The 21,001-nt window shown below is 49.2% G+C and overlaps 1 protein-coding gene across 3 annotated transcripts in view; it reads right to left on the bottom strand.

Annotated features, from left to right (window-relative positions):
* Positions 1-14,400: 14,400 nt before the first annotated feature.
* Slc24a4 (solute carrier family 24 member 4) overlaps positions 14,401-21,001 on the bottom strand; it is a 142,182-nt gene continuing 135,581 nt past the window's right edge. For all 3 annotated transcript variants that reach the window (XM_010609225.2, XM_010609223.2, XM_010609226.3), the window contains 3 exons: positions 17,928-18,040; positions 17,487-17,552; positions 14,401-16,428 (listed from right to left, as the gene is read on the bottom strand). In XM_010609225.2, coding sequence (XP_010607527.1) covers positions 16,276-16,428; positions 17,487-17,552; positions 17,928-18,040 — 332 coding nt within the window. In that variant the 3' untranslated portion in view covers positions 14,401-16,275. The remainder of the gene's footprint in view (positions 16,429-17,486; positions 17,553-17,927; positions 18,041-21,001) is intronic.

The raw sequence follows: 21,001 nt of genomic DNA, 5'->3' as shown, positions 1-21,001 counted from the left end.
CCGCGGGGGGCAGGTGGGGTGCCCCGAGCTCCAGGAGTGTTCTCGGTCCCGCGGAAAGCCGCGGCCTGCCCCCGTCCCAGGGAGCGAGCCTCTGACAACGACAGGGTCAAGTCTCGGACAGGTGACAACTCCACCTCCTCTTGGACGCCTCCACTGACGATGAGCTCACCACCTAACAAGGCTGTTCATCCATCAAGCCTGGCGTGGAATTCACCTGTGCTGGATACCGCACCTCGGTGGGAGCAGCGGGCCAGAGCCAGCGAAGTCACACCTGGGCGGGACAGAAGGCTTCTCCTCTAAGCCCCCTCCCCCCGGGGCACTCAGCAGTACCCTCTGAGTCCTCTGTCCCCATACCCCTAGCAGTTTTCAAAGTGACTGAGTGGCCCCGAACCCCAGGTGGCCACCTGTACCTGATGCTGGGTTTCTCAGCCTGGATACTAGGAATAGTTGGGGCCGGACAGTGCTGTTATTGGGGCTGCCCTGTGCATTGCAAGGTGCTCAACGCAATCCTTGCCCCCCCACACTAGATGCGACAGACATTGCCAACTGACCCTGGGGGCAGAATGACCTGGGCTATGTCCGCTGGCCTAACACCTTCATTTCACAGAGAAGGAGACCAAGGCCTAGAGAGAGGCAGTGACCTGCCCAAGGTCACAAAGCAAGCAGAGGCAGACAGGACCAAAGCCCAGTGCTCTGGTGAATGTGCCACCAGCCCTCTCTGGCAGAGGTGTGCTCTGTCAGGCTGTTGTCCCTACCCCCACGTCCCCTCTCTTTCCTGGAAGTTCCCTCAATTCAGCCCTTCAGAAGTTAGAGGGGAAAGAATCTGCATCTGAGCAAACATGAAAAGTACTGCCTCCTGGTGGGAATGTGAAAGGTGCAGCCACTCTGGACTAGGCTGGCAGGTCATCAACAGTTCAGCATAGTTAACTGATGAGGCAACAGTTCCACTCCTAGGAATATACCCAAGAGAAGCGAAAACACCTCCATACAAAAGCTCACACGACTGTCCCTATCAGCCTTACTCACAATGGCCAAGTGGGGAAGCAGCCCAGTGTCCCTGAGCTGATAGGGGGTAAACACAATGTGGCGTGGATGGTCATTCAGCCAGGAAAAGGAATGAAGCCCCGAAGACACGCTTGCTGTAACATGAATGGATCGTGCTAAGTCAAAGGCACCAGTCACAAAGAACCTCATTCCATTTATATGAAATGTTCAGAACAGGTAAATTCACAGAGGCAGAAAGTAAACTGGGAAACAGGGAGAAGAGAGAGTAGGGAATGCTTCGTCAGAGTTACAGAGTTTCCTTTGGGGGTGATGAAAATGTTCTAAAATTGATTGTGGTGATCATTGCTCAACTTTGTGGCTATAGTAAAAACCACTGAATTACACACTTTAAGTGGGTGAATTGTATGGCATGTGAATTGTATCCCAATAAAGCCATTTTTTTAAAAAAGAAAAGGCACAAAAAGTATGGCCAACAGGAGGCCACCCTGACTGCTGCAGCCCATATCACTTTTCCCTCCGTAACCCAGATTCCTACAGGCCTCGCATGCTAGGTTCATGACCAGGCTCTACTGACCTCTCTCCTCCACAGCGAACACATCTCGTCCACCATTTCCCTTACCAGGGCTCTAGCTTCCTGTTTGAAAAGTGGGCACTGAGGACAGACCAATGGGTTCAAATTCAACTCCAAGGCCTTCTAGCTGGGTGGTCTTGGGCAAGACCCTTCCTAGAGCCTCACTTGCTCATCTGGTGAATACGAGTGAGATGGCTGAGGAAACATCACCCCCACTCCATGTTCACTTCTTGTTAAGACAAGACCACAAGCCACTGCCTCCCTGAGCCAGGCAAAGGTCCACCCAGCTACTGTGACTGAAACCATTCTTCAGTCCCTCTAGACTGTCCTAGACCAAGAGGAACTCCATGCCGTCAGCTCTCATCAGAAAAGGCTTCCTTCAGTTCCTTTGGTCTCTGCTGAGAAACAGATCAGGGCTCTCAGAGCCCGGGTCCCATGGGACCAGCCCCAGGCTCTCAACCGGTCTCTATAGAGTCTTCTTGAAAGTCTCACTGCTCACCTGTTCTGAGAAGCCAGAATTCCTCATGTGGACACCAGATGAGGCCTCATGTTGCTAACAGCTGACCAAAGAGGAGGCTGCCAGGATTCCAGAAATCTGAGCAGCTGCTGTTGTTAACAGAGGCTTTTGGTGATCCCTGACCAGACATAAGGCCTGGCCAATCAGAGCCCAACATTCACCAGTACAGTGATTGATTCATGGATGAGCACATGACTCTATTGGACCAATCAGATCCCTCCCTGAGACTGGCTCTCTCTATTAGGGAATACCTCAGTCTCCCCTCCCCAAGATGGCCCTAAACTGAGAGATTACAAATCTGGGGCTACCCTGGGCTACCATGTAATACAGTTCTACTCTGAAGGAAGCCATGCTAGAGGAAAGCAAGTGGACAGAGACTCTGCCCTAGGGGCATTCTTTGAGGCTTGGATTCTGACGTGCTTAAAGAGAGCGGCACTGTTGGCCCTCAATTAAAAGTGCCAGTAACAGTCCTTTTTATTTACTTTTCCGTTCTTAAAAATGCAAAATCAGTCAGGAATGGTGGTAATCCCAGCACTTGGGATGCTGAGGGAGGGAGGATTACTGGTAGTTCAAGGCCAGCCTGGGCTACATAGGGAGTTCAAAGGCAGCCTGCACTACATAGTAAGAAGACCTTATTTCCAAAGACAAGCAAACAAGGGCTGGGGATTTAGCTCAGTGGTTCTGCTGCCTGACTCGCAAGCAAGCACAAGGAACCGAGTTCAATTCCCCACTACCCAAAACAAACAAACATAACAAGCAAACAAACCAAAACAAAATAAAAAGCACAAACTTACCTGAGGCAGGCTTCTGTTAGAAGATTTCAGATTATGCATGGTGGCAGCCCCACCCAAAATCTTCTGTTCTTTGCTGGGCCCTTCCTACACTCCTCAGCACCCTCCTCTCCTCAGAGCTGAGAGCATAGGCCTGGTTCTGGGCAGGAATCAGGATTCTTTGTGGGGAGGTGGTCCTGAGGAAGGTTAACTCTGAGCCTCCTTGGAGTTTGTGGGGTTTTTTGTTTTTTGTTTTTTTACCAGGGATGAACTTGGGAACTTGCGCTTGTGAGGCAGGTGGCAGCACCACTAAGCTAAATCCCTGGCCCCCTTCTTGGAGTTTTTAGGGGCTGTTAGTGAAGAAAAAAAGTCTCACAGTACAATCTTGTTTTCCAAACTCCCAAAATTTTGAGGAGGATTTAAGAAATGTGTAGATAGGAACATACAAGGGAGGGTACCACAACCCTCAGATTTGTTTCCATGGTGAGCACAGATAAGGAGTAGGGTGGCTATCAGACGAGAAGTAGACAATCCTATCTTGTAGAAAGGCCACAGGGGAGGAATGGGACATCCACTGATGGCCACACCAAGGGAGCCAGCCAGAAAAGCAAGCACTCAGATTCCCTACCCTCCCTGCAGCCTCCTGAAGTGGCTCCCAACTGCCAAACTCAACTGGAAGCAAAGGACATGGTGGCCCCTTGGTCAGCTCATTGGGTTGTGGGAGGTTAAAATGGTGAAGCTTAGAGTAGAAGTCACTGGCTCCAATCCCATGGCCTCTGGCTGTGAACCATGGACACATCCACCAAGACACCAGATATGGGGACGAAGCATCTGAAACCCTCCAGCCCAGCCAGTCTGCTGTTAGTAGCTAACTGCCATGTAGCAATACTTTCAGTATCTCATTGGACAGAACAATCACCAGACAAGCCCGAGTTCCTGATTGGTAAATGTGATAGAACTATTGTAAAGCTGGTAAAAAAAACTCTAATAAAGTTAGTTGCTATTTGAGACAGTTTGTTTTGCAAAAGTGGATCAGCAGACAACCGTTCTTTCTCTGGTATTTCCATTTTCTGACTCCCAGCAAGCTCCCATAGCTCCATTTCCTATGACTTTACAGAAATGGCTGGTGAGGAGGGGCTGATTCAATTACTGCAAAATCAATCTATGTCTTTGGGGTCAGAGGGAAACAAAAATGCCTGTCCTCACTGGGCAGGGGTCTGAGGTGAGCTGGGACTGGGCTCTGGCCGAAGAGCAGCCTCTTCTTTGGTCCCACTGACACTGCACTGGCTCACACATCTCAGCCCTGGGAGTCTGAATCATGGTAGATGCTGGCAGCAGCTTCTGCAAGCTCAGAGCTGCAGGCCAGGCCTGGGATGTCTGAGACCCCAGGCCATGCACTGATGGGCTTAAGTTAGTGAAGGGCCGTGCTTGGCCCTGGACTTGGGGGTGACTTTCTCCTTAGCCTCCGTGGGGAGGGGTTAAAACCTGATCAAAACTAAGATTCTTTTGTGAAGGAAGAAGAAAGTGAATACTGGTATTGGTAGACAGCACTTGCCCATGCCATCTGCAGAGACAATGACCACAGGATTGAAACACATGGGGGAGAAACTTCAGGGTTGATAGATACGTTCGGTATCTTGACTGTGGTGATGATTTCCAGAGTGTCCACCTACACTAAGACTTGCCAAATTGTACACTTATTCTTCTCCGATTATTGTATGTCAGTTTTATTTCAGAGTAGCCGTCTAAAAAAGTATGTCATCTCTGTAGCCATTATGTTGCAAAAAGCATCAAAAAACTCAAAACAACTCTAGTTCGCTTTTCTTTTTGAGACAGGGCCTCACTATGTAGTTCAGGCTGGCCTTGAACTCACTGTGTAGCCCAGACAGGCCTCAAGCTTACATTGATGCTTCTGCCTCAGTCACCTGAGTGCTGTGATTACAAGCATGCACTGACACACCTGGTGCAGCTTTTTAAAACCATTATCCAATTCCACAACAAAGTCACCAAGCCATGATGAATGGGTGAAGTTCCAATATATATATATATATATATATATATGCATATACACACACACGATTTTGCTTTATTCATATCATTTAGTGTAAATAAAAATGTGTTCACTGATAACATTCACATCATCCCCAGTTGTAACCACAGGTTGGAACAGGTAGAAGAGTTTAGTGAAGATCAGTGAAAATATTCTGTGACTATTTTATGGAGTTTATAGCAAGGGGTTTTATATATTTTTGTTATTACCAAAAAAAACCCCCAAGTCCATCAGTTATACCCAAAGGCGTAATTCAAGTGGCTCTGACAACAGGGCTATAAAGGTTGGGTGGGAGGCAGTCACTTCCCTTCCTCCCACCCATCACAGGCCAGAGGAGGAGTGGCCCTACAGGGGCCTTGAAGGACTCAGCTGGGCGCTGGTGCAGGCAGGGGTGGAGGAGAAGCCACTGGTGCAGACAGTTTCTTGCTTGCTTGGCTGCCACTCCTTCCTCTTGGCAGCTCTGGGAGTGAGAGAATGGAAAGAGACTTTGAAACAGTGACCTCTGGGAAACAAAGCCACATTTTTGACCAGAGTCCAGTGATTCAGCATTAGCAGCTCATCCTGTCTCCGCTGGCTGGGCTGCCTGAAGTCAAGCCAGGAAGCTGGGTTTTGTTCTGGGAAACAGAGCTCCTACTGTGTGCAGGGATGCTGCAGTCCTACTGTGTGCCAAAGGTTGAGGAATGGGCTCCAGGGACAAGGTCACATTGGATATGATTTTTGGCACCTTCTCCAAGAACTTGTGTTCAGGTGGTCAGTCTTCATGTCTGACTCATCCATGTACTGTATGGCTAGGTTGGGGGGCCTCAGGATATTTGAATAAAAACAAAAGCTCTCTACACACAGTATCAGTTACTATTGAGGATTGAGGCATAGCAAATGACTTGCTAATTCAACAACTTTAAATAATAATCAATTTTAAAAAATCTTGCACAACTTTTGTGGGTCAGGGATTTGGGATTGCTTCTGGCTCTGGATTACTTATGAGGTTGCAGCCAAGTTGAAGTTAGGCAGTGATTTTGGACTCTGAGGCAAAAGGTGTATTCTGAAGAAGGCAGAGCAGCAGAGAAGGAGGCTGGGTCCCTGGCCTGAATCCTGCTTTGCTTTTCCTTACAATAGCTCCTCTCCCTGGGAGGTCCCCCTGCCTCTATCTCTGGACAGGGTTTCACTACGCAGCTCAGGCTGGCCTTGAACTTGCAGTGATCCGCCTTCCTCAGCCTCCTGAGTGCCGGGCTAATAGGCATGTACCACCATGCCCAGCCCTTGCTTTATTTCTATCTGTTGAAATACTGTTGATGAAGGGAAGATGAGTGATTGCTGATCTTCCTCCCTTCTCCCCTCCTTTTTTCCTCCCTCCCTCTTCTCCTCCCCCCTTCCATCTCCCTCCCCGTCCTCTCTCCCTTCTCTTTCCCCTCTTCCTCCTCCTCTTCTGTATTAGTCAGCCTTCTTTGCTGGGACCAAATACCTGACCTACACAACTTAAGGGAAGAAAGCTTCATTTTAGCTCGTGGCTTCAGAGGTTTCAGTCCATGGTTGGCTGGCTCCAAGGCAGAAACAGCATGGTGGAAAGGCCGGCCGAAGAAAGCGGCTCAAACCATGGTGGCCAGAAGCAGAGAGAGTAGGGAGAGCCAGGGAGAGGAGACACTGTAAGGGCCCAGTGACCCACTTCCTCCAACTGGACCCCACTGCCTGACAGCACAGTCAACTATGAACTCCTCAGGGATCGAGTCACCTTCTGGAAGCCCTTCCTCTGAAGACTTTGGGGACATTTTAGATTAAACCGTAACACCCACCCTCCTCCTCTTCTCCCTCCTTCTTTCCCACCTTTTCCTGGCTTGTCTTTTGCCCCAAGGGCCAGGCCTGTCTTACCAGTCTGTGTATAGGGTGCTTCACGGTGGAGATGTCCCCAGCTATGTAGAGGTGAGGACTTGATTTGTTTCTGTCTCACTTCTCCTTTGGGGGGACATTTACTTCCTTTGACATAAACTCTCAAGACTTCTATGTGAGAAAGACTGGGCTGATTCGTGTGAAGTCACAGAGTGGCTATGGGTGGTCACTGTGTGGGGAATCTGACCCCACGCTGTCCTTGGCCAGTGGGGCTTCTGCTGTCACACGGCGAGAGCCTATTGATTGATAGGCAGCTGGGTGCCAGGGGCAGAAGCAGAAGAGCCATATGGCTCCAGCCTGGGCTCCTCTCTTGCTGGCTGTGTGACCTTGCGCAAGTGTCTTAGGCTCTCTGTGACAAATTTCCTCTTCTGGAAGATGGGTGTATGCGTGTGTACCCACGAACGGTTGCTAGTCAGGAATCTATGGGAGGTGGCTAATAGTGCCCGGCAAATAGTAGTTCACGAAAACAATTTCTTTTCATTGACGTTCTTTAATTCAATGTTTTTCTCTGATCTGTGTAAGAGCCTAACAGATGTGTATCTGTGTGGACTCTTTGGGACCTTCCCTCTGCCGCCCTGCTGTGACAGGTGGGGTTTCAGACAGTGTGGTTCAGTCCAGCTGCTGTTCATTACAGCAGCCTTGGTGATGCTGAGGACCGGAAAAGGAGGCACGACGGCCCTGCTTCAGAAGCCTTCCATGCACAGTGTGGTCCTCACTGTGACCCTGACCGAAAAATACAGCTGATGTTTACATTTTAAAAACCTTTGTCAGGGTAAAAGACGCATTACAGGGCCAGTGGTGTCTCAGCCTGCCTGAGGCAGAAGGGTTTCCCAGGACAGCAGCGGGTCGTGCTGGCCTTGACAGCCTCAGCCTTTAAGGCCTGTATCAACCCCGCTGGTGGTTGGGCCTCTGCAGGGTCCTCCGTGTTCTTGGACGCTCAGGTCTGTGGCTCTGACTACCAAGAAGTGCTCTTCCTGGGGGTGGGGGCGGTGAGCAAGATCCCTGGGCCCGCTTCCTTCCCCATAGGGGCATTTATCTCACACGCTCTGCCTCCAGGGGCAGAAATTCCAGAGAAGCAGTGGAGAGCCTCCTACCCCACCTCCCTGGCCCGCGCCGCCTACTCCAAGGGCCACAAGTGAGCTGGGCAGGGAGGATCCAGCGGCCTCCTTTAAAGATCTCATGGGCTGCAGGGCGGGGGGATTGGACTAAGGGGAGAGTGGAGTGGAGGCAGGAGGGCCAGCCAGAACCCCTATAGCAGGGACCAGGTGGGAGCTAACAGTGGGGAGGAGAAGGCTGAGCAGAAAGGGAGAGGGAGGTTGCAAAATCAACAGTTGTATCCCACACTGGGGGTGGTGGGAGGAGTTGACAACTGGCAGCGCAAAACAGCGATTCTGCTGACTCTGCATCCGCGGAGAGGGAGTAGGTTTGGGGTTGAAGGATGAATTCGATCTCTCCCCCAAAATTTTATGAAAATTTTCAAACATACAGAAAAGTTGAAGTTGTACAGCGAACACTTATATTCGCCATCTGCATCTACCATAAAAATGTTACTAAACTTACCGTCACGTATCTTCGGATCCATCCATCCATCCATCCATCCGTTTGGATGCATCTCAAAATAAGTTGCCAAACAAGTTTCAGTACACTTTACCCCTAAATACTTTTGCAATACCTAGAGTTCAGTAATTATGGGCTTGTTTTCCGACTATGTAAGCATTTCCTTTTAAATTTAAGAATTCTCTTTCACTCCATTTCCCTGTCAGTATTTGAGCCCGGGAGGGACTCAGAACCTTGGTGCTGGAAGTGCTGACTTTGGGACAGTGGGCTGGACGGATCATTCCTAACCTTGGCTGCACACTGGATTCACCTGAGGAGCTGTGAACCACCCTCACGCCCAGCTGGCTCTTCTGTGGAGTGGGCACCCGGCACCTGTGTGTTCCAGAGGACTCCAGCGGCAGCGAGGATCAAGAACCACTGGGTCGAAGCTCCAGGATGGAATGCAGGGAGACTTTCATTTATGGAGGAAGGTAGAGGAGAAGCCAGAGAGGAGGCAGCTGGAGACAGGCGGGAGAATCCGGAGAGAGGGGCTTTCGGGGAAGGCGATACCCACAGCACCGAACCCAACAGTGAGAACGAGGGCCCAGCATGATGGTGGTCTGGACACACAGGACACAGAGTAGGATGTGAGACCGCAGGGGCAGGCTATAGCTGAGTGCCAGAGGAGAGCCCATGGACAGGAAGAGCGACATGTCAGAACCCCCGCTGATCCCCCTTAGTTCTTCCTGTTGGACACCAGCTAGCAAAGGTAAGTGACAAAAACTAGGGGATCTTGCTTCTCCAATAGTGAACCAGCGGACCACCCGCACCAGGCCCTGTGGTGGACTTGGAATTGCTTGGAACAACCTTCCATCCCTCTCCCAGCCCACCCGCTCCCTTCATCTGTCTATCATTTATTCACTTGTTTGCTTACCCATTTTTGCAGTTCTGGGGAACTCAATCACACCAAACTACATCCCCAGTCCTTTTTATGTTTTGAGACAGGGTGATGTCAAATGCCCGAGTGAAGCCAGGCACGGTAGCATGGTAATGTGCACCTGTGTCATCCCAGTGCTCTGGTGACTGAGGCAGGAGAATCACAAGTTCAAGGCCAGCAACTCAGCAATTTAGTGTCTCAAAATAAAAAACAAAAGGGGCTGGGAATATAGTTTAGTGTGAAGGATCTGGGTTCAACCCCCAATACCTGTCCCCCTGCCCCACACCCAAAGATGTCCACATGATTCACATGCTTGTTGGTGGCACTCAGGGCAGCTGAGACTCAGAAGTTTGCAGAGGAAGAAATTAACCAGAACTTCTACCCTCTACTCTTCACTTCCCATGACACAAGAGCCAATGACGGAAACAAACTTCCTCATTAGCTGGACAGCTACATAATTTAGAGTCCAGTGCAAAATGCAACGCAGGATCCTTTTTAAAGAGTCATGAAGATTTTCAAGATGGTGACACCAAGCTAGAGTCCTTTAGATGTGGGGCGATGAATAGTGTGACTGTCCATGAAGGTGACAAGGTGGGAAAGGGGGACACTTGGGGCTCATTCATGCCAGCCCACCAGGTACAAGTTGTGCTTTGCTTTATTAATTTCCAACCTTTACAATAAAAAGCTCCAACCTCACATCCTTTTTGAAATTTATTTTTTCTCAATATGCAAACAGAAATGGTTTCCAATGGCTGTTTTTCCAGGGTAATTCTTTCAAAAAATACAAATATGTTTGTGTCTCTGAAAATCTGAATGGAAGCTCTACATGGGGCAAGATGACTTGTGCTCATTTATTTTATTGACAGTGTACAGATTTTTGATATATTGCATTACAATACTGATTGCTAGGTTTCTTAGGAAAGTTTAGTTCATATTTACTCTAGATTTTTTTTCTTCACAATAAAAGTAAATTCATGCCAGTGTTTAGGAACCAGTAATATCAATTCATTCAAATTTTATGACAATTTTATTAAACTAAGAATCTCATATCACAAGCATTCACAGTGCAAGAGGCCACAGGTATTGAAAAAATAAATAGCGGCATAAATATATTTATTATTTACAACTTTCTGACCCATTGCTCCTGTTCTGACTGTCAAAGAGAATGAACAAAGATGGTGGCACTCAGCCCAGCCTGCCAGAAATGTCTTGTGGGGGCCTCAAGCCGTGTGTGGATATCCCCAGAGGTTGGGTTTGGGTTGTTTCTAAGGAGGCTCCGGCTGTGCCCCAAAAAGATCCATACACCCTGGGGAAACCTTGCCAGTCTTCCTCTCCACCCTGCTTGGCCCTGGCCTTGGCGATCCTGCGTCTGCCCTGGGCCTGGCCCCAGCTGGCCAGCAGCCTCTTTCCTCTCTGGGAAATCAAAGACCTCTTTGTGTTCAGACACCAGCAACTGCTCCCAGCTGGAAGGGAGACACAGGCAGAGGCGCATGCCAGGGTGTAAGTGCTGTGAGATGGAGGCCAAGTCTTACACACGAGGGGACCCCAGGGCCAGCCACAGCGGCTCAGCCACAGCTCTGCCTGCTGGGTCCCCAAATACCCCTTGTGTGAGCCACACGGGGAAATGGAGAGTGGGTCATGGGGTCTAAAGCTCAACGGGGCCTAGATGCCATGTGAGGCAGGATGCCCAGGGGCCGGAAGAGTCCATTGGAATGCTCAGGGAAACAGGGCAGCCCTGCTCCCCTTCAGGAGAGGAGAGGCCTCTTCTGTTGGAAGGCAATTCTATTGGGAATTCGGGAGAGATGGAGAGGAGGGCTCTGGGGCCTGGGACCCTCCCTTTGTATTTATTGCTTTTTGTTTTGTTTTTTTAGTATCGGGGATGGAACTCGGGACCTTGTACTTGCGAGGCAGGTGGTGGCACCACAGAGCTAAACCCCCAGCCCCCTCGCTTTGTATAAAAAGCCTGATTATTCCAAACTGCGGGTCTAGAAAACCAAAACCTACATGGTCCTTCTCTGAAAAAATTGTTTTCCAGTGACAGGATGTAGAAGCTTTGTGCTTTCTCCAGGAATGAGGGTTTCACTGGCCTTGGAGATGGAAAAGTCCCAACCAACATGGCGCATAAGGAGCAAGTGTTTGGATTCTGGCAACAGAGTGGGAATAGGTGTGGGCAGTGCCCGTACTTGTCAATGGGCTTTTAACTAAGGAGCGGCCACATGGACAAGGCCTTGGCCTTCGCACAGGCAGTGTGTGTTTTCACCTCTTATAGATGCTTCCTGCAGCCCCCAGTCCGGTGCCAGGGTATTCGGTCTAGAAAAGAGCAAGTTGTTAGCCCCTGCCAAGAAGTGAGAGGAAGATACACAACTTGGACAGCTAGACACTGACACCATCAGAGTGGACAAAGTGTCTTAGACCCACACAGGCAAAAGATGTCACAAAGCAGGGCATGTGTCCTTGGCAGTGTGTGCCTGCAAGTGTGAGGGTCCAGCAATGATAAATGCAACCTGGACGCCATTTGCTGTTGACATTTTTTAACCCTCCTATAAAACATTCAAAGCTTTTCTACCACTTGTCTGGCTTTTCTGAAAAGACAGCTCCTGTGGGTCGCAGAACAGGGAGAAAGGCCCCTTGCCTCAATTGTATACAGGCACCCACTTGCTCACGATGGGCAGCAGTGCGACAAGCCACAGGTTCTCCCCTCTGCCACCAGGCCTGAAGTGCAGTTGTCAAGCAACTACAACCTACAGAGCTGCCTTTTCACACTCTGGACCCTGTACTGTGTGCCCTTGGGGGACTTCCTCTGCAGCGAGCCACAGGCCCACACAGGCAGCCATAGAACCCGCATTCTCGCCTTGTGGGTTGGGCCTCTTTCATTTCCATGAGTGACAGTGGGGGAGGAAGATTCACCTAAAGAGAACGGGCCCTTTCTCCATGCCTGAGAAAGCCTGGTGGGAGATGTCACCCTTAAGGGGCTCATGTGACAAGCTGCAGAGACCAAGAAACCCAGCAACCAAGTGCTTGGCCTGGAGATGTTCAGGGGGTGGGGGTGGCGCTGGAGCTCTCAGATTTCTCAACTGCTGACTCCCAGGGGAAAAACTCCAAAAGGTGTGAAAGGACCCCGCTGTTCAAGTGCCTTAGCCCCATGAGCCCACTGCACACCAGAGAAGGAAGCAGAAAGCAGTCTCACCCTGGCTCTGGCCTCCTCTCCTGCTTTTCCCAGGGGCAATGAATGTCTCTCCTGGTCCCTCCTGCCCCTGGCCCTCCCTCCACATTAAGGTGAGGGAGGGACTGTAGGATTCAAGGAGGAGAAGGCCAGGAGGACAGACAGGTACGGTGCAAGGATGCACCCCAAGCTCTTCCGAGACCCCGTGAAAGGGCTCTGGGGCTCTGAGGTGTGGTGACAACTGGGATCAGGCTGTGAGGCCTTATCACCAAGGAAGAGCCAGTGCAGGAGGATGGGGCAGCCCCAGATGGGGGTCTTTGGTTGGGTCCTCAGGATGCCCCTGGGTCAGATGGAAACCTTGTCGGGTTCAACCTGGCTATGGGAAGGTCTGTGCCTTTTCAATGCCAGGTCTACAAAGGCTGGGAGGGGAGCTGGGCAAAAGCCAGAGGTTGTCCTCACAGGTGAGGGGGATAAGGAGGAGGTGGAACACCCAAGGGCGGCCAAGTCTGTGTACAAGGCAGAGACACAGGAGACAAGGTGGAGGGGCACAGGGCCAGAGACTAGAGACTGAGTTCTGGGGAGGATGGGGCTGGGAAGGGGACAAGGCTGACCTGCCCACAGTGCCCTTAACTTTCATTCTCTCAGGGCCGCTAATCCATAATGAGCCCCAGGGCCAGGTTCCCAAGATACTACACACTGTCCACTGCGGTGCTCAGGCTGGTGAGGTAAATTCCCGATTGGAAATAGCCAGGGACCACCTGCTCCTGCTTCTATAGACATTTTCCATCTGAATGCAGTGGTTCATTTTTACTTTCTAACCCCAAATGGGAAGAGCTACATGCAGTCTTTTTAACGGTCTATTTTTGTAGCAGAAGTAATTACTCCTTGCTAATGAGCTAAATAGCTGTGAGGATAAAATAAAAGAAGTAATCCTGCAAAACGGTGTTTTAAAAAATGAAGGCCTAAATTATCAAGGAATTCTTTAAGCTTCTGATGGAAAAATATTTAGTTAAAAACAGAATTTTCTGACTATAGTGTAATATAGTTTCTGAGATATAATAAATGCATAGAGCCTTTAAGGAAGTTACATTGGCACATTGAAGTCCAAAGAAAACTAGCCAAGAGGAGTAAACTATATATTAAAAATATAATTTTTTAAATCTCTAGCTGCAACTGCAGTATATTTTATAACCTCAAATGGATTCTGCAGAAGAAGAGGAGGGTAATTGGGAAATGTTCTCTGAAAGCTATACAAGGATTTCAGAGAATTGAAAACCAGTAGGGAATTCTTCAGAGGTCACATAGCCTGTGCCATGCTGTAACTAAGGAGTTTTTGGACTTTTTCAGGAAAAAATAGGACCATGGGAGGACGGATGTTAGGAGATGGCCTGGAGAACCAGGAACCAATCAGATACTTGACAAGGTTTTAACCCAGACAAGGGCAAAGGCATAGCCTTGTGTGGCCACGCCCACTATCCCAGGCTGGCCAATCAAGTGGCCCGGCTGAGCTAGGAGGGAACTGTGCTGGTGCCTGGCCCAGCTCTGCTACTTACTGGCCAGTAACTAGAGCCACCTGACCTCTTCAAGACTAAACTTGTAGCTATTAAATGGAATCCCTACTTACATCACAGGGTGGCTAGGAGAATCAAAATGGAAACAGAAGAACTCAGAACCTGCATAGTCTGTGAAACAGTTGTGTGTGTGTGTGTGTGTGTGTGTGTGTGTGTGTGTGTACCAGGTGAACTAAGCCATTAGCACACACAGGGGTCCCCAGTGGATCTGAAATCCTATGAAACTACAGTTCATTCTGATGCATCTACGGGCTCCCTCCTTTCCTGCTGAGCTAATTTCTTTGTTTTTGTTTTTTTTTTGTTTTGTTTTTTGGTTTTTTTGAGACAGGGTCTCACTATGTAGTTGAGACTGACCTGGAACTCACTATGTAGCCCAGGCTGGTCTTGAACTCACAGCAATCTTCCTGCCTCAGCCTCCCAAATTCTGGGATTACAGGCGTGCGCCACCACACCCAGCCTATTGCTGAGCTAATTTCTTAGGAAAATCACTCCTGTTCTAATTCAAAGACTGCTGAGACCAATATCCAGGGAGAGGAACAAAAAGTGAAGCCTTGACTTGGTGTAGCTACTAATACTGATGTGAACCCCGAAGAGAGGCCTGGTAATGGGAATGAGGTCCTGCAGGGGGTTCATGCTTGAGGAACTTAAGAGACACAAGCTTGAACACTTCCTCCTTTGGAAATTCCAGAGGCCTTAAAGAACATAGTTAGAAATTCCAATGTGGGTCATGAGAGCTGCATCTCAGGAAGGGATTAGCTACTGGATTTAGACTCATCATCACCAAGTTTAAAGCAATTTCTGGTGAATCACTAAAACCCTTTCTTCTCACATCACTATGGGTCAGTCCCATACCTTCTTCTGTGCAAAATATCTTAATATTAAAAGTGCATCATATCTGATAGACTTTTGCAATAGAAACATTAAAAAAATAAAAAACCACTCCATATAAAATTAATTTGTGCTTTCTTGTTAGAACCCAAGAATGGTTTATGTTCCTAAATCTTTAAATATATGTATTTTAGATCTATGAAGCAGCTTAACATTATTTCATAGTTTCTATTTTTGAATCAACCCCCACACCTCACTTTCATGTGTAGCAAACTATAAGGTTCAAGAAACTTAGCTCTAAACACTCTAAGATACGGTTTTCATACTTGCCTTCAGCTAGCCAGACAGCAATTTGCTGTGTTTCAGGAAATCTGTCTTCTTGTCATGAACCATCACTTCTGAAATTTGTTGAGCATATAAACAACTGGGTCGCTCCAAGGTGACTTTGAAAATACAGCAATAACAAAGAAATAACACGCTCGAAGAGACAGTATGTCCCATCACGCAGAAGGTCTGGAATGTTCTGGAATGTCTAGCTGTAAATGTTGCAGTTTACCCTACTGTGTCTCTGAGTTAGCACCTGATTCCATGGTAGGTTTTCACCTCTTTCTAAATTCCAAACCAAGAGTCTTAGAGCCAAAGCAGGATGACAAACACAGGATTCACTTTCTACAAGGGTTACTTTTTTGGTTCCTGTCATGATCCTTTTGTGTGGAATGATATTTTTCAAGTATGATGATCTATATGATGTTTTACTTTTAATAATAATTGCTCATTCTCTGAATGCATCAATAAAAAGCATAAGAGTATTTTGTTTGCTTTTCTCTCTTCTGCTGGGGAGAAAAAAGTTTCCATTCTTTCTTTCTTTCTTTCTTTCTTTTCTTTTTTTTTTTTTTCCAGAAAAAGGAGTGGTGAGTCAGCCATAATGGTCTCAAACTCCTAGCAGGTGATGCTCACTTCCTCCAAACCTCAAGAGCTACCAGCTGGTGGCATGTGCTGCCTAGGGGGCTCACCCTGTGGCCCAGAGGGGACACAAGAGCAACTGTCCCATTTCGCACTTGCCCCAGGAGACCTCGCCCTCACTGCCTGCCTCATTCCAAGGCTGCCTGTGTGACAGAAAGAAAACTGCACGCAGAGGTCCTCTGACGGCAGCATGAGAGAGATGAGACATCCATCCCTGTGGCTGGCAGCTCAGGGGTCCGAGGAGCTGCTCAATTCAAATGAACCCCCAAACCTGCCTCAAGTGGAGCAGGACTCCAAGGTGGCACGGGTGCCCAGCAGCTGGCCCGTGACCACACAAAGACCACAACGGCCCTTCCTTCCAGCTCATGAAGAACAGACGGTGGCTGCTGAGGCAGGACAGACCTGTGGTGGGGAAGGAGAGAGAGAAGAGGTCGCCAGCGGCACGGGTGGCCAGAGCAGCTCCCAAGGCGGCGGCTCTGCTTATTCGTCTTCTCGGCACATGGGCAAGTTAACGAAGGTGAAGACGTTAAACTCTATCATTATGGAGAAACACAGGAAGACGGCGTAGAGGACAAGCACGTAGATGCCCAGCTTCCGGTCCAGCCGCCATTTGTTGAAGTGGATGCCAAGGACCTGGGAGGAGAGAGTGCAACAGCTGGGCTTGGGATGGGGGGGCAACAAACAACAAGGGCTTTTTGACTAAAAATGAGCATGTGTGTAAACAAACCCAGAACTTTCTGTACAATGTGAGCAAGAGCAAATGGGCCCCACCAGGCCCATCCTCAGGTTGACCAGAATCAGCCCTGAATGTTTAGACTTGACAACAGCAGGGTGAGTCTCCAGCCAGGCCCACTGACCCTTGCACACTCAGGCTACCCTCATGGCACTGACCCTCCCCAGGCAGCAGGCCACTTCCTCAGGACACATGTGTCCCAGGCTTTTTCTAGGGACTAATGGGTCTTGCCCTTTGATTCAGAACACTGGTCTTTTTCTTTGAGCAAATTTCCCATGGCTCCTGTAAAGCTGCAGCTTTGGTTTTTTTATGGGGGGGTATGCTCTCTTGCACTGCCCTCCCTCTTGTCCCTGAATCAAGGCTTCCAGGGCTGAACCACGGTTACCTCTGCAGGGCACAGAGCTCTATAAAGACAAATTGACCTGGATGCGAATCCTAACATTGCCATTTCTACCTCTGCAACCTTGGACAAGGCACAGAACCCTCCATCTCTTCTGCAAAACAGGGATGATAGTATTCACCCCCCCACCCAATCAGGTGGCGTAAGAATGGAATACAGTAATGCAGAAGTAAAGTGCTCAGCACAAATTCAGGCACAAGGAGGAAGGAGGCCTTGACGATCATTACGTGTTTTCTTGAGGCCCAGTATACCCTCACTTTCAGCTCATTTGGAGGGGGGAGATTTCTCTCCCTCTAGCACTTGAGAGAGCAAACACTGGGCCAGGCACTAAGAAGAAAAAAAAAGGGGGGGGAATTCACTTCCCCTGGTGACATCTTTGCTGTGCAGGAAAAAATGCTATGATGCCCGCAGATGCTCTTGGCAAAACTGGGTTTGGCTTCGTCCCTCACTGACAGGGACAAGGGACGGGGAAATGTCTGGAGTCATGCTTGGGATAAGGAAGAATCAGAAGCCATGCAGCATACAAGAGGCTTCTAATTTGGAAGTGTAAAGACTTACGGTGAGAGCGACGGAGCCTAGCAACAGCACTACCGAATACACCAGACCCCGGCTGTTGATCTTCACCTGGAAAATCAAACACACACCTGTGAGTCTCAGGGCTTGGCCAATAAACCCTGAAAGCCCATTGTGCTCTGGTTTACTCATCCCCTTGTCAGGAAAATGTGGGAGTCCTCAGGTAAGCAACATGGTTGTGGGGAATCAGGACAATGTGGGTTCCAGTCTGGATTCAGCTCATCTGAGGACCTGGCCTAGAACAGGGACAGGTGCTGGAAGGCAGTGACCAACCCTTGGTAACCCAGGACACACATAGGTTGTCTGGGTGGCCATCAAAGTAAGAGGGTGGCAAGGTGCCAAAACGCTGGGCTGGAACTGGGCAAATGCCGGTATTCTATGCAACACACATCCATCCCATTTCCTTATGCAATAAAATGAACTTACCGTGGATCCGTAGTTAATAACCATGGTCTGCAGGCCCCACGGGATGCCGAGTCCCACTAGGATGTCAAACACATTGCTTCCTATGGTGTTAGAGACAGCCATGTCTCCAAGGCCTAGGGGAACAACAAACATATCTCTTTCATCAAGAGCAGGTCACTGGGCGGGGTTTAGCTCAGTGTTGCCGCTGCCTGCCTTGCAAGCGCAAGGTCCTGAGTTTGATCCCTGGTGCCAAAAACAAGAAAGAGCATGTCACTGAAAACCAGTGTTCATTATTATAACTGTTTATCAGTGCTACTGTTCAGAAAGGAAGTCCGTTTGCATAGACCTTACATTTCTAAGACCATTTTGTGAGGTCAGAGATTTTGCCCTTCATGAAATCTAAAGGGCCCCATTACAGATTGAGTTATACCTCAAAATTCTATGTGCAAGTCCCAGAGCACTGTAGTGCTGCAAGATGAGACCATGTTTGGAGGCACAGCCTTTATCCAGGTAAAGGGTAAGGAAGAGGTCATTAGGGTGAGCCTTTATCCAACTGGTGTCCTTGTAAAAAGGTGAAATTTGGATACGGACAGCACACAGGAGGACCCCAAGTGAGGTAAAAACAACCAAGGAAAAGGTCAGGAGGGGCCTGGGAAGGGCTGTCCCTCCCAGGCTCAGAAAGAGACAGCCCTGCCTACACCTTGACCTTGGACTTCTGAACTTCAGAACTCTAAGAGGACACATCTTTGTTGTTTATGCCACCCTGTCTGCAGTAAGGACCCCCTCAGTGAATGAATACAGGGCCTCCCATTATTTCTCCTGCCCAGTTTGTCAGTTCACATTCTCTGAGGCTCCACCACGAGCTTTGCCCCCATTTAATCCTTCTGGTTACACTGAGGGGAGTGGTGGCATCATCTTCACACAGAAGGTGATCAAGGGCTGGTCCAGCATCGTCTGTTCCCAGCCATGATGCGTATTTGTGACTAGGCAACAGCACCCGTGGCCTTGGCTATGACAATAGGACTTCAGATCTTATATTCCTGTACTTTCTAAAGGGTAAACTATCTTTCTTCAGCCAGACCATCTCAGAGCATCTCAGAGGCTGGGGCCATGCAGCATTCTTCCCTTCCCTGTCCAACCATCCAGCGTCAGGCTAGCCACACAGGTGGAAGAACTCAATCACTTGAGCGGTACCAGGAAGTAGAGAGCAAATCTGTATAGATAAGTCTCATGATTGCCGAAATCTGTGCTACTTGCAATGCCTGTTCCATGCTGCACACACAAGTGGTAGCTGCAAAGCTCAGCACCACTCCAGCCAGGTTTGGAGATGAATGGCCCATCTCTGCCTGCACCTGTCCTCCCTGTGTGCCAGGCCACCTCCTCCTCTCATCCTGTCCTCATTGCTTGCTGTTGTCTGCTGACCCCAGCATGTAAATCTTTCGGTTGGACGGACTCCCTCCTCCCTGCCTGCCTCAGGCGCTCTGTGGAGCAACTTCACACTCTCCACTCTCCACTGGTCCGTGGAGCAGCCAGATCCCTGGGGCCTGGCCTTCTGTGCTCCAGTCTGGCAAAATGTGGCAATAAGTGGTGACTGCTTTGTATCTGGCGAGGAGGTCAGGGTGAGGGGGTAAAGATGGCTGTGTGTGGACAGAAGGAAACAAGTTTCTCAGGCTGGCAGATTCCCCATACTGCACAGGCAGCCGTGGCGGCTGTGGCCCTTTGAGGACTCTTAGGGCAGTGACTCAAACTTCAGTGAGCATGCAAATCACCCAGGGGTCCGGTTAGTCAGAAGATGCTGATTCGGAGCAGCCAGAATAGGGCCTGAGAGTCCATTTCTCACACACAATTAGGTCAGAGTCTCCTGGGCCATATTTTGAACTGAGAGCTGGCAGGGAGTCCAGGGCATGGAACCTCCTCAGAGCTCTTGCATGGTCTCCTGCTTTGTGCAGTGGTCTCTAAGCAAAGTTTTTGTGTCCTCTGTCATAAAGAAGCTGTCTAATCTTAACTGTGTCTGCTGGACTCTCTATGAGGGTGTCACCCTTATGACCACTACACACCCCCCTCCTAGTCTCAATCATACTTCCTCCATCTCCATATACCCACAATCCCCTGTGGCCACTTTAAGATGGCACCCTGCCTCAGAATCCCACCTGTCCCTTGCTCCTAAAAGAGACTACACTGATCTCACTGGGACCCCTCAAACCCTTAAGCTTCTCGCATCTCGACCTTTCCCCTCACTAGCTGTTTAGCACATTTTCTTGCCCTCCTGGCCTGCCACTGTGTCCCTCCAATTGGGGATGAACTTGTCATGTGTGTGCTGCTGGAGCTGGCATCACTGATCACACTGCGGAACATCAGCCAGGCCCTCATTGTGCATCAGCTTTCCTTTCCCTCCCTGTACTGGGATTTAAAATCCCCCAATTCATGTCCACCCAGGACCTGTGGCCATGACTTTACTTGGAAATAGGGTCTTAGCTGATGTCAACATATTATGACAAAGTCATAATTAGGGTGGTTTCAATCCAGTGACTGGCGTTCCTATAAGAAGAAAGAAGTCTTGACAGACACACAGTGGTAGAGGAACAGATGACATGGATGACAGGTGGAGACTGCAATGGCAGTCAATCACAGGAGCCAGAAGAAGCCAGGAGGCTCCTCCCCTCGACTTGCAGGAGGAGGCTTTGCCCATATTTTCCTTTCACAGAGCTGGGAGGTAAATTTTTGTTGCTTTAAGCCATCTAGTGGTCATGGTTGCTCTAGGAAAGTAATACACTCTTGTCCAAGGTTACCTAGTTAAATTCCACTCTCTTCAGCTGCTGTCCACATTCTCTGTAAGGCACCTGCCCAGGGCCCAACATCTGTACACACTTCCCTTCCCCTCAACTCTTTCCCAGGCCCCCACTGACTAACCAGCCAGCCTTTCTCCTCTCCTGTCTCCCATCCATGACTTGCCCTTCCCCAAACCCAGACTTTCAAATGCTCTCTTCCAGGAAGATCTGTGGTAATCCATGCTGTGATGCTACCTCACTGGCAGAAGAGGAGTAGTGAGTAAGTCATGCCCTGGCTCTTCAAAGTTTTTTTTTTTTTTTTTTTTT

This window comes from Fukomys damarensis, unplaced genomic scaffold (genome assembly GCF_012274545.1).
Source record: "Fukomys damarensis isolate Sample0158 unplaced genomic scaffold, DMR_v1.0_HiC HiC_scaffold_21, whole genome shotgun sequence".
In the NCBI taxonomy this organism is placed as follows: Eukaryota; Metazoa; Chordata; class Mammalia; order Rodentia; family Bathyergidae; genus Fukomys; species Fukomys damarensis.
The sequence above is the reverse complement of the archived record's forward strand: the minus strand, read 5'-3'. Positions and strand labels throughout refer to the sequence as shown.